The 15885-nt window shown below is 48.1% G+C and overlaps 1 protein-coding gene across 1 annotated transcript in view; it reads left to right on the top strand.

Annotated features, from left to right (window-relative positions):
• Positions 1-855: 855 nt before the first annotated feature.
• Positions 856-15885, top strand: part of OTOP1 (otopetrin 1) — a 33351-nt gene continuing 18321 nt past the window's right edge. Inside the window, exons 1-2 of the mRNA XM_036110524.2 lie at positions 856-1276; positions 12287-12423. Coding sequence (XP_035966417.2) covers positions 856-1276; positions 12287-12423 — 558 coding nt within the window. The remainder of the gene's footprint in view (positions 1277-12286; positions 12424-15885) is intronic.

A 15885-nucleotide genomic window follows, 5' to 3' on the forward strand; every position in this document is an offset into this window, starting at 1 on the left:
GCATTTCCTGGCAGACACACAGGTACACCAGACGGACAAACATAGACACAAACAAAAAGACACCCCGTCCCCCTATTCATAGATCTAGGGACGAGCGCTGTGACACCTTTCCCTCCCCGCCCCAAGCAGACACACCCCAAAGACAGACGGCCAGACCCAGAGAGACCGGCACAGAGAAAACATACCGCCGAAATAGGCAGGGTGGAGGCCAGACAGACAGACAGACAGGACTCAGGCGCAGGGACACTTTCGGGCTCACCTAGACCTCCGCGGTCCGCGACTCAGCGGCTCTGCGACAGCCTGAGCAGTGCGGGCACCTGCTGACCGCCCGGCGCCCCCCTGGGCCGCAGCCACGCCCCCCGCGCCGACTCCCGCCGGCGGGCTCAGGGTGACCCCTCGCCCCTCACCGCCACCCCGGGAGCCGGCAGGAGGCACCTGTCGCCAAGAAGCTTCCGCGCAGCCGGGGGCGGGCGCGGGCAGCGGACGGGAGGGCTCGCGGACGTCGCGGGAGGGCTGGCCCGGGTCCCAGGCGTCAGGGGCGGGGAGCGGTCGGCGTGGGTCGCGGAGCGGGCGGGAGGGCTGCCCCGGGCTTTGCGGAGTCCGGGGAAGTGGGCAGTGCGCACGCCGGAGCGCAAGGAAGAAGCCGGGGTCGGCGCGGGCCAGCGGGGTGGGGGTCGGTGGTAAGCGGACCCGTGGGCACCTTGGCCAAGGGCACAGGGGCAGAAGCGGGACGGGCAGGCGTCGGACGGGATCGGGAGAGGGGCCCGCTTGGCAGAGAGCGTCAGGGCAAGGGAGGGGCAGGGGTCCGGGCCCGCAGCCACTCCCGGAACCAGACCCGGTGCGGGCCCCTCCACGATGCCCGAGGGCCAGGGGGCGCCCGCCTCTCCGCCGGCGGCACGGAGCGCCCCGGGCAGGGTGCCGGCCGGACCCGCGGCCTGCCCATCGCCCCGCCTCCCGGCCGCGGGGTCCGCGGCGTGCGCGGCGTCCCCGGAGTCCCCGGCCCCTCGGCGGGGCGCCGTCCGCGCCAGCGTCCCGCAGAAGCTGGCCGAGGTGCTGAGCAGCCAGTACGGGCTGGTCGTGTTCGTGGCAGGGCTTCTGCTCCTGCTGGCCTGGGCCGTGCACGCCTCGGCGGTGGGCAAGAGCGACCTGCTCTGCTTCCTCACGGCGCTCATGCTGCTGCAGCTGCTCTGGATGCTGTGGTACGTGGGCCGCAGCGCCGCGCAGCGCCGCCTCATCCGCCCCAAGGACACGCACGCCGGCGCGCGCTGGCTCCGCGGTGAGTCCCCGGCCGCCGCCGCCGCAGCACCAGCCTCCGTCTCCCCGACGGCGTTTCCGGCTCGCCCCTCCTCCCTTCCTTCTCTCGGTGCCTTTGTTGAGCCTGGTCTGTTGCAGTAGCCTGCTCTCTCTGCCCTCGGGCTCTTGGCACACATTCCATCCTAAGGGCTACAGCTCCACAAACCTGTTCGCATCTCCCCTTGGCTGCAAGTCCTGTCCTGCAGCGGTTCCACCGACCCCCACGACGGAGGCCACACTCCCTATCCTGGCCTTCCTGGCCTTCTAAGATCAGTCCCCAGAGGGCCTCTAGTTTTGTCCCCAACTTGGCCCTCGTTCTGTGCTCCAGTCTGAAAGGCTCTTAGTTCCCATCACAAGGTTTCCTATCTCCACGCCTTTGCATAGTCTGTTCCCTCTGGAAGTGCCTTCCCGTTGCCCTGCTTTCCAAGACAGGGCTCAGGCCTCATTCCCCCCCGCCCCCCAACCCGTGATGCTTTTCTGATTCCCCCTGCTCTCTGTGGTGCTGACCACACTCCTCCACCCCGCACCGTGCCCCCGGGGTAGACACCGTTCTTGTTGATACTTTTGTCCCCTCCCTCCCCCTCCAGGGGAGCTCTGTGATGCTCCTCTCTTAGTCCTAGAGCCACCTGGGGTTTGGCCGTAGAGTAGATGCTTAGAGGACGCAAGAGCATGCAGTTGGGACCAATGAAGTCATGGCGGTGGAGGGTGGGGACTCCTTCCTACTCGCCACAGACTGAAACGTTGTCAAGATGGAAGGTTCCCCTCCTCCAGGAGCTTCCCCTCTTCAAAGGGAGACAGACATGGTGGAGTCAAGGGGAAGAGGGAGTCGGGAGTGCGCGGTGGAGGAAGCGGCTGTCTCAGAGAGGTCCATCTCCCTCCGTGTGGACCAGACACATGGCACCTCTCTACCTGAATTCTCTTGAGGTCTGAATTTAACTGTCCCTTAGAGTGTAGCTTTCCTTGTCCTTGCATGACCTTGGGCACATGACTCAATCTCCCCACCCTCTGAGTTTCAGCCGAGAGAGACTGACTGCAGGCTGGGTGCCCACCCACATCCCTTCAAAGGTCTGGCACGGGCCGTCTTCCCTACCCCGCCTGGCAGGACCTACTCCTCACCCCCACTGGCTACCATGTCTCTTTCTCTGGAGAGTGTTTCGCTCCTTGTCAACTCCCACCTTGTATCATGACTAGTTGGATAGGAGCCTGGTCATCCGGATGAGATTTTAGGCTTCTTAGGCTCAGGGACTGTGTCTGGTTCATCTTGCCTTTGGAAAAACTGGACACAACTCCAGGCTGGCCCAAATTCCTGTTCTGAAAATGGTTGTTTTAGGGAGGTTCATGGATGGCGGGGAATCCGGCACCGTATCAAACACCCACACAAACAAATAGGCATGAAATGTTTTGAAGATACTGATTTACACAGGCTAAAAAATATTATACACACAGGCTTTTGACCTACGCTTTCCTATAGTGGAAGGAACCCTTCTTTGTCCCTCCCTCACTTCCTTTCTCCTCCATCCTTCTTCCTCCCTCCTCCTCCATTCATTCCTTTCTCCCTCACTCCTCCCCGTTCCCTTCTCCTTCAATCCTTGCCCCCTTCCATTCTTCACCCCTCCCTCCCCTGCTCTTCCTCTCTCTCTCCCTCCTCTCTCTCCCTCTTTCCAGGAAGACTCCAAGCATTGGGATCTGAGTCAGTGGGTGAATGGTGGTGCCATTTCCCAAGATTAGGAAGACAGAAGGAGGAGCAGGGGTGGGGATGCAGAATCAAGTTTCCTCTCGTGGGCATGTTACTTTTGAGATGTCTATTGGACACCAAGTAGTGATGGAATGAATGTGGCAATAGAGAGAGAGCATATAGTAGGTGTTCAGTAAATGGTGGTGGTTTAAACAATCATGATAACATAACCATTCAAATGAGGTATGTGGATAATGGAAATAGTGCTGGCCCTGGAAGGTTTGGCTCCATGTTCCAGCTTGAGGACCTTCACCTTCAGAGTCCCTGTTCCCTCATCAGTAAAATGAGAACCCCGGTCACTTTTTAGGGAAGAGGTGGGAGCCCATCAAGTGAACATAGTTTGCAAAGCACTATGATCCCTGTAAATGAGCTGCAGTTCATTGAAGAAGCCAGAGGCTAATTGTCCCGAGAGGAAAGAACGTTGGAGTGGCAAAGGCAGTGTTGTAGTCCCAGCCCCCGCCAGGGCTGAGGTTTTCCTGGAAGCATAGCTGGGAAGACAGGTTTGACTTAGCTCTGCCCTGGCTTCTGTGACAACCTTAGAAGTCTGGGGCTCTGATAAAGAGCCAGCCTGTGGAATTCGGGGCACCAACATTTTCCAGAGAAAGTTTTTGGGTCTTGGTATGGGCTGTGAGGCATTGCTTTGAGCAGAGAACATTCTGTTCCACCTACTGGGTATGAGAAAGTGGAAACTTCCTTTGGAACAGAAAATATTGCCCTATTAAAATTTTTAGTGGAAATGATGGATTATTAATTCAGCTCCTCTATTTGCTAAGTAAAGAGATTGATTTTTTTTTTTTTTTTCTGGAAGGAGCGACAGCATCCTGGATATCTCGTGCCAGCCCAGTGGGTGCAGTGACATGCAAGCCCATTGCATAGCTGGTTCATCTGGTGAATTACCAGGGTCCTGTTTCTGGTCTGTTTCTAGTCCCTTAAAAGACTGCAGTGGCTTACGTACCAGTGGTAGGATTTTGTTGTTACTACTGTTCTGTCTCAAGCCCAGGGAAGTGTTTTTAACACAAACTTATGGGAACAACGCCAATAAGAAAAATAGCTGTGTTTATTGAGTGACTTCGGGATGCACGTACGTTAGAAGCATTGTCACAATTATTTGTCACAGTGATTCTTTTTTTTTAATGCTTGTGAATAATCACCCCCCAATTTACTCCTTTTATAAGATCAGATTTTTACAGAATACTTTTCTCTTAGAATGAGACATACCCATGTATATGATACATTATATCTCTGTCTAGCATCCCACCCATGGAAATGGGCTGCTCACAGCACTATGCTTATTGTCTCTTAAGGGACTGGAAGTAAAGGGGCAGAGGTGAGCTGCTTACATAAGACCAGCCTAGGGGTGATGGTTGTATGGGCTGTAGATATAAAGGTCCGGAACATGATGATGGGTTTGGGAAAGAGGCTGTCCCCATCTGTGAGTAAGTGAAGGTCGATAAAAGAGATGGGTCCACGTGTGTGTGTGTGTGTGTGTGTGTGTGAAGAGGGCAGAAAGCAACAGAGGGGGACGAGGGAAGGGGCAAAGGCTGCAGGACATAAAGATGCAACAGTTTGGGCACTCAGGGGGCCCACAGTCTGGAAGTGCAGCCAGAACTCCCGAGAAACCACCAGGGATGATGCCAGGATCACAGAACCCTGGATGCTGTCAGGGGGCAGCACCTGGCGAGAGGCAGAGGAGGGACCTGTCGGGTGGGTCCCGGGGGATCCCAGCCCACCCTGCTGACTTTGCGGCAGGTGCAAGCTCATGAACATTGGTCTGGGCTTCACTTTGCTCTCCCTGCTCAGAATGCATGTTCACCTTAATTTCACAGCCTCATTCTTCTGCAGACATAGCGTCTCCCACACGCTCCTTGTTTCTCGGGGCTTCTGTCTCTGCCACAGGGATAGCAAGCCCCACATCAGTGTGTCCCAGACATTCTTCCTTCTTTTTTAAAATAGCTTTATTGAGATAAAGTCCACATGTTCTGCAGTTTCACCCATTTGAAGTGCAGGAGTCAATTGTTTGTAGTATATTCACAGATAAATGCAACCACCCCCTCAGTCAGTTGGAGAACACTTTTACCATCTCAAAAAGAAACCCCGTCCCCTTTAGCTGTCATCTCCTAAAACTCTAACTCCCCGCTGACCCTCGGGAATCACTAGTCCACTTACTGTCTCTGGATTTGCCCAGTCCGGACATTTCCACTGGAGGGAATCATGTGATCTGTCATCTGTATGACCGGCTTCTTTCACTCAGCAGGTTTCAATATCACATGTTTTCAACTTCACAGCGACTCTTGAGGTGGGTGTCATCACCCCCACTTACCAGACCGGGAAGCTGGGTTTCAGGAGGAGGGCTGAGCTCCCCATCACTGGAAATGTTTGGACAGGGTGAGAAAGAAGAGGGCTGAGCTCCTTGCTTCAGGGCAGATGGCATGGTATCAACAGGTGTCAGAGAAGGCAGAAGTCTGCTTCCTTTTTGCTTTCTGTCTTCTTCGTCGAGCAGAAGGATCTTGGGAACTAGCAGAGAGCAACAGAGAAGAGAGCCAGGTGCACAGCATGGAAACTTTTGTGGTGATTGGGCAGAACTGTTGATCCGGTTTTGTTTGACAGCCTGGACAAAGCTCCCAGGACTGGCTGGGCTCTGGGGATGGCAGGACGATCAGGCGTGGCCCTGCACAGAGGGATGCAGGGGCAGCTGAGGACGATGTGGACAGCGAGGGGCAGCAGAGCATGATGGCCAAGAGCATGCCCCCACGCCGGGCAGGTAGCTCTACTTCTGCCTCTGTTTTCTGGTCTGTAAAATGGGGACGATGATACCACCGATCACATAGGGTTGTTAGGAGACACAGTGAGTTAGTACATATAAAATACTTAGAAGCCCCTGGCGCATAGTAAGAGACATGTCTTATCATGAAATAAATGATTCAGCATTATGATGGGCAAGTGCAGGGGCAAGTGCAGGGGATAGGTGGGGGGGGTCCCCAGAGGAAGATCTTTTGTTTTCTTTGGAGTCTGGGGGGAAAAAAAACCTTGAAAATCATTTAAAAATGCAAAAAGAATACACAGAATACATGAACTGCGCATGAGAGTGACAGCCAGTGAAGTTCTGGAAGAGATCAACATTCAGGAGTTTTTAAGCAATTCCCTCGGAAAGGAGAGCAGCGATCCCCAAGACCCAGCCTGGGGTCACTGTGAGGGACTCTTGCCTAACTGCATGCTTTTTCTTACATATTTTTTGGGGTTGAGATTTTTTTTTTGTCTAATAGAAAATATAAACACAATGCCAGGATTTCAGCATCAGTGAGATGATGGGGCTGCCCAAAACGCTGATGCTGGTTTGGCATTCGTTGGAAAGGAAGTCGTTCTGCATGTGGGGGTACCTTGCTCCCCTTTGAGCATCACACGGGCACCTGTAGAAGGAGGGCCCCAGGAGGAACACAAGGGTGTTGAGTCCAGAGGAGAGAGGATGTACCAGGGTAGAAAATGAGGCAGCTTCACTCCCCTGAGCTCCAGGCCATCCTTTGGTTTCCAGAAAACAGAGTCACTTCTTTAGGGAAGCCTTTCCTGATCCTTTCAGACGGGTGTGGCTCCCAGGTTGTATGTTCTCAGAGCATCCTACATTTTCTTCTTAACCCTAATCAGGCAGGATATTGTGTTGTTCACTTCGTCGGTAACCAGACTGTGGGCTCTCGGAGGCAGAGCCTCTGTCTGAATGTGCCCCCCAATATATCCTTAGCCCCTGGCACAGTGCCTGACATGTAAAAAGTGGCAGCTGATATTTACTGAATCATCAAAGGAATGGATGGACGGATGGATGGATGGATGGAGGGACGGATGGATGGATGAGTGAATGATGACAGAATCTCCAGGGAAGAGAATGGCAGTTCCAGGAGGCTGACTGCAGTTCAATGTAAGGAAGAACATTCTAATATAAGGTGTAGCTGGTGATGGAAGGGTGTGCTTTGAGAGATAGTGAGCCTCCCGGCCCTGGGCATGTCCAGATGGAGACCCATTGGCCGCTACTCATGATGCACTGGGAAGCATTCTTGCATGAGATGGGGGATTGTAGACTGACTTTGTGGGACTTCTACCTCTAAGAGCCTGCAGTTCAAGATTTCAGACTCCGAGGGGGGATTTGGGTGCTTAACACAGACGAGGGGTCTCGCTCTGCCAACACCAGACCTTATAGGATTAGTTTCAAGTGATGTGGCTGGGGAACTTGCTAATTGGTTCTAATTCACTAAATTTTTCTTTGTGGTTGATGTGATGATAATGATGATAACATCTGTTTATAGGATTTCCAATGTGCGAGGCACTGTTCTAGGTGCTTTTCATATAGTGACTCATTTAATCTCCTCTACAGCCCTATGAGGGAGGCAATCAGTTTACTCGATTTTTGTCGATATTCCATCGATATCCAAAATTATATACTCTTTTTTTGAGGTGTGCAAAGGGATATTATAAAACCAAGTTTATTGGTTGTGTGATTTAATTCTTCTGTGCCCTTACTTATGTTTTGTCCTGCCAGATCTGTCTAGTTCTGGAATCTTCCATTTTACCTCTTTAAAGTAGCAGATAAGGGGCACCTGGGTGGCTCAGTCACTTAAGCGTCGAACTCTTGATTTCGGCTCAGGTTGTAATCTCAGGGTTGTGGGATCCAGCCCCACATCAGGTTTCGCGCTCAGTGGGGAGTCTACTTGACATTCTTTCTCTCCCTCTCCCCCACTCACACTTGCGTGCGCGCGCTCTCTCTCTAAAATAAATCTTAAAAAAATAAAGTAGCAGGTAAATATACAAGGGAAAAACTATTTTATTTGGCACACGAGGGACTATTATATCTTCCTCATACATTATGTCTTCTTTTTCAAGTGTGATGATAAAGGTGAAGGGATTCTTTATCCTATTTATTCCATTTCACTTAAATTCCATATGGTCTGACTTTGATAGTGCTATTCCTGCCTTCCCTTCAGTTGCATTGCCTCTCTGTCCACACCTTGATTTTCTGCCATTGCCACTAAGTGGAAAGTGTGATTCACAAAAGAGATATAGTTAGGTTTTGTTTTTAATTCAATATTCCCATCCTTGTTGTCTAATTAATGGGAGATTTAGATCATTCTCGTTTACTGTAAGGATTTATATACTTGACTTTGTTCCCATTTTTCTTTATGATGATTATAATGATTTCTTTTACATATCGTTCCCTTCATTTTCCTTTTGCACACATTTGCTTTTTGGAGCACTTGAACATCTGATTGTGTCTTTCTATTAAATTAATGACTGTCTTTCCTTTCTTCGTTCTCACCGTCAGATACATATTACTCCATTCTTATCTGCCCCCCAAAAGAAATACCAAACATTTCCCCCAGCAAGGCACATTGCTGCCCGCTCCAAGATCCCCCCACTTACTCTCTGCTCCACTGATGAGATCTGTGAAGTTCATTTGCTTCTCTCTCTTTTTAATTTTTCATTAAAGATTTTTATTTATTATTTATTTGAGAGAGAGTGAGAGAGCACAAGCAGGGGGAACTGCAGAGGGAGAAGGAGAAGCAGACTCCCTGCAGAACAGGGAGTGCAACGTGGGGCTCGATCCCAGGACCCCGAGATCATGACCTGAGCCGAAGGCAGATGTTTAACTGACTGAGCCACCCAGGCGCCCCTCCAGTGGGTTTATCTTCATCCATTTGAATTTAATTTCTCTTATCCTGTTTTTCTTTCCTATTAATTTATTTATATATCTGCTGGACTATTCACCCACCCACCCATCCTCCCATCCATCCTGCCATTTTACATCCTCTCTCCCTCCCTCCTTCCATTATACATCCATCATCCTCTCCAATCCTTTGATAAGTTTATCGCTCAACATTGTTCCCTCTCCTTTTCATCTTCCCAAATTATGAGGACTCTCCTCCAGTTCACTGGTGTTTGGCTAAAGCCCTTTGTCAGAGGAGTCATGTGGATGACCTTCCCCGCTCCTCTACTCTCTGTCTTCCCCAGTAGAATGTTAAACTCACCAAGGGCAGACACTTTATTTTATTTGCCCTTTTTATGTCTCCAGTGCCTGGGACAGTGGCTGGACCATAGTTGGTGCTCAACAAATAGTTGTTGAATGAATTATATTTTGCCTATCTTCAAATCTCTTTCCGTCTTTTGCCCTGACAAGCAGGCGGCATCTTGGCTGGAAATTGGGTTCTTGAGCTGCAGTCCTTCCCTTGAAGTGGACTCTAGTCGCTCTTCCACTGGCTTCTGGTTTCCCATGCTGCAGATGAGAAGTCTGCGCCAGCTTGCACCTCTATATTTTTGCACACACCCCAATCTTATACAATATTACACATGTGTATTTTGTTTCTCCAGCAATCTTGTTTGTTTCCCTGTGAGCCCCCGGCAAAATGCCACATGCATTGTAGGAGTCCCCGAAATATTTGTTGTAAAAATAAAGACTTCAAGACTATGAGAAAGTGTATGATGTATTTATCATACCTCTTGAAATGTCAGTGACTGGGATGTTCTAGACCAGTGGTTTTCAAGGCGGGGTCCCAGATCAACAGTGTCAGCCCCACCTGGGAACTTGTTAGAGATACAAATTCGGGGGCTCCACCCAAACCTATGGAATCAGATACTCTGGGGGTGGAGCCCCGCCATCTGTGTTTTAACAAGCCCTCCAGGTGATTCTGATGCATGTTCAAGTTTGAGAACTAGTGCTGGGGACCAGTCTCATCTTCTAGATGGGGAAACTGAGGCTAGGAGCAGGGAAGTGACTCGCCTGAGCTCACACATGACATCCGTGGCACAGCCTGGACCAGTGCCCAGGTCCCCAGAGCCACAGCCTGGGTTCTTGCCACACCAGCCAGGCTGCCTCAACTCCTTTTGCTATTTCCTTTGTAACCAAAACGAACTGTGCATTTGTCAAACCATTTCAAAGCCCTGGGATTGAATCTCCACTCTTACTAAGTTTTTTATTTCACTGGGGCTTTCCAGGATGGAAAAGAAAAATGTGACTTAGAGTTGTTTCTATAAGGCTTTGAGCAATGGAAAGGAGCCAGGCGATTGAATTACTTTTCGCGGGAGGCTTCTTGGGCTGGAGCTGTAATGTTATAGCTCAGTCTTATGAGTCTGTTCTCTCTCTCTCACTGCAATGCATGTCACACACGATCCAGTTTCCTCCCATTCGTGGGAGAGAACGTGTGAATGGCCGTCAACGTTGGCCCAGGAAAAGGATTAGGAACTTTGATGTTGATCAAGTCTCTAGGATCACTGTGTTTCTCTTGCTAATATTTTTATTTGTTACAAGTTTCTTTTTAATGTATTTTGCATGTTCCTTTCCAGTCTTTTTTTTCATATGCATATTTTTTGTTTGTTTTTATTGTTTGGTCGAAACCATGCCAGATACACCATCAAAGGATGCTTCCTTTGTTCACTTTCCCTAGAGTGGGCCCTTTCCATGCCATTATTATGGACCTCCCCTTCCTATCAGTTTTAAAAAGATACTTTATATTTCGGAAATTTTTAGATTTACTGAAGGGTTGCAAGGGTAGTACAGAGAGTTCCTGAATACCCGTATGCCCCTCCTCTTTATTCTCTGGAGAGCAGGATTTTCAGATTAGAGAACTGAGATTTTTGAGCATAGCAGTGACACTCTTAGACTGATCTTTTTTTGGGAGAAGCTTCTAGAGGCCTTCTGTTTATTTGGCCAATCTTTGTTGGATGTATATCATTTGTCAGACCCGGGATATTCATTGGGTGGGAACAATGATAAACAGGACACAATACTGTCTTATTAATTAATTGTGTATATCTAATTAATTGTGTATATATACACATATATACATAACATAAAGTTTACTGACTTAATTGTTTGTAAAGGTACTGTTCAGTAGCATTAAGTACGTTGACATTAGGACAATTTATATCCGGAGGTCTTTGATCCTGCAAAACTAAAACTCTGTACCCGTTACACAACTGACCATTCTCCCCGCCCCCCAGCCCCTGGCACCCAGCACTCTTATTTCTGTCTCTATGAATTTAACTATTCTGAGGAACCTCAGATAAGTGGAATCATACGATATTTGTCTTTTTATGACTGGCTTATTTCACTAGGTATAATGTCCTCAAGGTTCACCTGTGTTGTAGCCTGGGTCGGAATGGCCTCCCTTCCTGAGGCTGGATAATATTCCATTGTCTGGATGGACCGCATTTTGTTGATCCCTTCATCTGTCAATGGACACTTGAGTTGCTTCCATCTCTTGGCTGTTGTGAATAATGCTGCCATGAACATGGATGTACAAATAGCCTTTTGTGTCCCTGCTTTTGATCTTTTGGGGGATATACCCCAAAGTTGTATTTCTGGATCATGTGGAAATACTGCTTTTAATTTTTTGAGAAACAGCCATTCTGTTTTCCAAAGTGGCTGCACCATTTTACATTCCCATCAGCAGTGCACACGGGTTCCCATTTCTCCAACGCTAACATTTGTGACTTATTTTTTCTTCTTTCCTTTCTTTCTCTCTCCTATTTTTCTTTTCTTTTCTTTCTTTCTTTCTTTTTTTTTTTTTTTGATAGCGGCCATCCTAATAGCTGTGAGGTGCTATCTCATTGTGGTTTCGATTTGCATTTCCCTGAGGGTGAGTGATGCTGAGCATCTTTGCATGTGTTAATTAGCCATTTATGTCTTTCTTGGAGAAATAGCAATTCAAATCCTTTGCTCATTTTTAATTGTTTTTTTTTTTTTATTGGTTGTTGTTGAATTATAGCTGTTTATAGATTCTGGTTACTAACACCTTATCAGATATAGGTTTGCAAATATTTTCTTCCCTTCTGTGGGCTGCTAGTGTCCTCTGATACCCAAAAGCTTTTTCATTTTGACGTAGTCCAATGTATCCATCTTAATTTTGGTTGCCTGCGTTTTTGGTGTCATATCCAATAAATCACTGCCCAGTCCAACATTGTAAAAATTTTCCTCTACGTTTTCTTCTAAGAGTTTTATAATGTTAGGTTTTACATTCAAGTCTTTGATTTATTTGGAGTTAATTTCTGTATGTCATGTACGGTAAGGTAAACTTCATCCTTCTGTGATTGGATAGCTACTCTCCCAAGCACCCTTTGTTGGAATGATTGCCCTCTCCTCCCTGAATGGTCTTGGCAGCCTCGTCAGTCATTTGACTGTGTATGTGAGGGTTTAATGTGGTTTATTTGGAAATGACATCCGTGCATATCAACACTTATATGTGTGTGTTTCTATGTTCTCCCCCCACGGCCCCAATTTAGGTAGTATCACATTGTTTGCGGCCATTACCATCATCCTGGGATGCCTTAAAATTGGGTACTTCGTTGGATTTTCTGAGTGTTTATCAGCCACTGAAGGAGTCTTTCCTGTCACGCACGCAGTACATACTCTGTTGCAGGTAAACCCTACGATGTTTATTTATGTTGCGTTGGCTCCTGTTAAGTGCATCCCAGGGTGTGTATGAAATGGGATGCCTTGGGCGGGCAGCATGAGGTGGGCTTGGATCCTTCTCTGAGGCTCAGTCCTTCAGCTGCCTCCACTGTAAAATGGGTCTCTGTGTCCCCTTGGCTGTCTTTGTGGGAATCCTGTGAGGCAGACCTTGTAACGGAGAGTCAGGAAATTTTGCCAAGCTTGAGTCTACCAGCAAAGGCTTGGGGGGAATTTGAATATATTTCACTGAGTTTTATTGAGCTGTAACTCACATACCATACAATTTACCCCTCTAACGTGTACAAGTCAGTGGTTTGGTATATTCATGGGGTTGTGCAACCATCACCACAATCAATCTTAGAACATTTTCGTCACCCCCAAAAGAAACCCTGTGCCATTATGGTCGCTCCTCTGGGTCACTGAAGCATTGTATTTGGAGATAGGGTCTTTATGGAGGTAATTAAGGTTAAATGAGGTCATATGGGAGGCCCTGATCAAAGAGAGTTGGTGTCTTTATAAGAAGAGGGGATTAGGACACAGACTGACAGAGAAGGAAGACCACGTGAGGACACTGGAGGAAGACAGCCATGCACAAGCCGGCGGGGGAGGCCTCAGGAACAACCAACCCCGCCCACACCTTGATCTTGGGCTTCTGGCCTCTCGGAGTGTGAGCAAATACACTTTTGTTGCTTTAAGCCACCCAATCTATGGTATTTTGTCCTGGAAACACCAACAATTCATTTATTGGCTATTTATTTCAGGGGAGTCAAATCCCATGGTGACAGAGTCTTATAGTGATACCAGTGACAATGTGGAGAGCCTTAGTGAGACCAGAAGGAACTAACTTCCTTCCCTCCCTCCAGTCTCTCCTTCCTTCCTTCCTTCCTCCCTTCCTCCCTTCCTCCCTTCCTCCCTTCCTCCCTTCCTCCCTTCCTCCCTGTCTTCCTGCCTTCCTGCCTTCCTGCCTTCACTCTGAACCCAGCAAATACTGTTCCCAGGACTGGGAGTGCAAGGGTGAAGAGCTGTGTTCTGAGCCCTACGGAGTTGTCAGTCAGATGGGGAGAAATTCATAAACATGAACAGTGAAAACACGGAGGCTCCATGCTTTGACCAAAGTCTCCCAGTGGTGAAGGAGCCCCAGGGAGGACTCTCGCCAGCTTTGGGGCGAGGGGTGGTTTTTGCCAGGAAGAGCCCCAGAGCTGTCAAGGAAAGAGGGGTGTGGTGTGTCAGAGACATTAAAAGAGGACACTTGGGGGCACCTGGGTGGCTCAGTCGTTAAGCGTCTGCCTTCGGCTCAGGTCATGATCCCAGGGTCCTGGGATCGAGTCCCACATCGGGCTCCCTGCTCGGCAGGAAGCCTGCTTCTCCCTCTCCCACCCCCCCTGCTTGTGTTCCCTCTCTCGCTATCTCTCTCTCTGTCAAATAAATAAATAAAATCTTTAAAAAAAAAAAAAAAAGAGGACACCTGGGGGATGTGTAGTCTTCCCACATGCTGGGAAGAAGACATGTGGGTCTGTGGGGGGAAGCGGGCTGGGGCACCGGGCACAGACAGGGCCATGGTTTGGTGTAGGGCTTATGAGCGTGGACTCTGGTCAGACGATCTGGCTCTAGCTCATACCAGCAATGTGAGCTCTGGCAAATTACTTACCCTCTCTGGGCCTCACGGTCTCATCTGTAAAGGGCCTACTTCTCGGGGTTGTTGTGAGGATTAAAGGAGCTGCTGTGTATAAAGCACTTACAGTGAGCACTTGGCCAAGGCTGACAGCCACTCAGGAGCTTGAACTTTATCCTGAGGGCAATGGGGAGCCATTGAAGGCTTTAGGCAGAGGAATACCTGGACAAATGTGAGTTTTCAAAATATTGCTCTGCTACTTGGTGGGTTGCAGATCTCTAGCTTCCTAATTTAAGGCATTTTATCAGCCAATTAATCAAGCATTCTGTACCTAGTGGTCACTTACTACATGCCTTTGCTATACTAGATGGCTGGGGAATGAAAGACACTATTTTAAAGCAATATGGTATTTATTTTAAAATTGTGCATATATATATATATATATAATTTGCTGTCTTAGCTACAGTTCAGTAGTGTTAAATATATTCACACTGTTGTGCAACCCATCTCTAAAACTCTTTCATCTTGCAAAATTAAAACTCTGTCCCCGTTAAACACTAACTAGTGATTCCCTCTTCCCCCAGCCCCTGGTACCTACTATTCTGTTTCCTGTCTCTATGAATTTGACTACTCTAGGTACCCCACATAAGGGGTACCTAGTGACTGGCTTTGTTTCACTGACTGTATTGTCTTCAGGGTTTATCCATGATGTAGCAGGTGCCAGGATTTCCGTCCTGTTTAAGGCTGAGCAATATTCCATTGTATGGATGGACCACATTCTGTTTATTCCTCCATCGATGGACACCTGGGTCGCTTCTACCTTTTGGCTATTGTGATTAATGCTGCTATAAACATGGGCGTGCAAATATCTTTTTGAGACCCTGCTTTCAATTCCTTTGGATATATACCCAGAAGTGGGATTGCTGGATTCCATGGTCATTAAAAGATATTTATTTTAAAAACATAATCTAACAGAAAAAATTGGAAAATAGAATAACAATGTGTCTGTAAGCCCACTAACTGAAACATATGTTGCTGTTTTTGTGTTCTTTTCCTTCCTTGTACTCCAGTGTATACGTTCTTGTGGACGTTTTTACAGAGAAGGGGCAGCATTTTCTATTCTGAAGTTTCACTTAAAAAATTATAAACTCTTTTTGTGTTGCTATGTAGTCTTTATGAAAGTATCAGTGAAGTAGCTGTTTAACTTGGAAATCATTGATAAAGCCTCTAACGAACTGCTTCCCTATTGTTGGGCTGAAAGTCTCACCAGGAGTCACTGCTATCGGAATTTGAAGTTGCCAGATGTTTCAGGACCCGTCCCCTGAAAAGTGTTTTCAGAGCAGCCAGTAAGTCTTAGGCAGAACAATGTGGACAAGAGAGGATGTGTCAGTGAATTTTCTTTTGTGCTGATTTTCTTTTGATAGCACTTAATTGCACAATGAAGATTGAATGAGACAAATTTATAAAGTGCCCAGCAGTGTTTGGTATGTGGTGGGTGCTCAATGTGTGTCTTCGTGTGAAATAAACCCCAAAATGTTTTAGGAGCTCAAATAATAGCAGGCATGTGGGAGGCGTTCAGCTAATGGGGAGTAAGTTGACAGTGAAGAGCGTTTACTGAAAACGCGCCCACTCCGAGCGCTGTTCTAAGTACTTGACATGGATAATCTTATTTAAAATTATCCAAGGTAGGTTCTGTTATCATCCCTAAGTACTTGACATGGATAATCTTATTTAAGATAATCCAAGGTAGGTTCTGTTATCATCCCTATTTCGTGCAAGGGAAAACACCTGGAGAAAGGTACCCTGACTTGCCCAAGG

This window comes from Halichoerus grypus, chromosome 3, assembly GCF_964656455.1.
Source record: "Halichoerus grypus chromosome 3, mHalGry1.hap1.1, whole genome shotgun sequence".
Lineage (NCBI taxonomy): Eukaryota > Metazoa > Chordata > Mammalia > Carnivora > Phocidae > Halichoerus > Halichoerus grypus.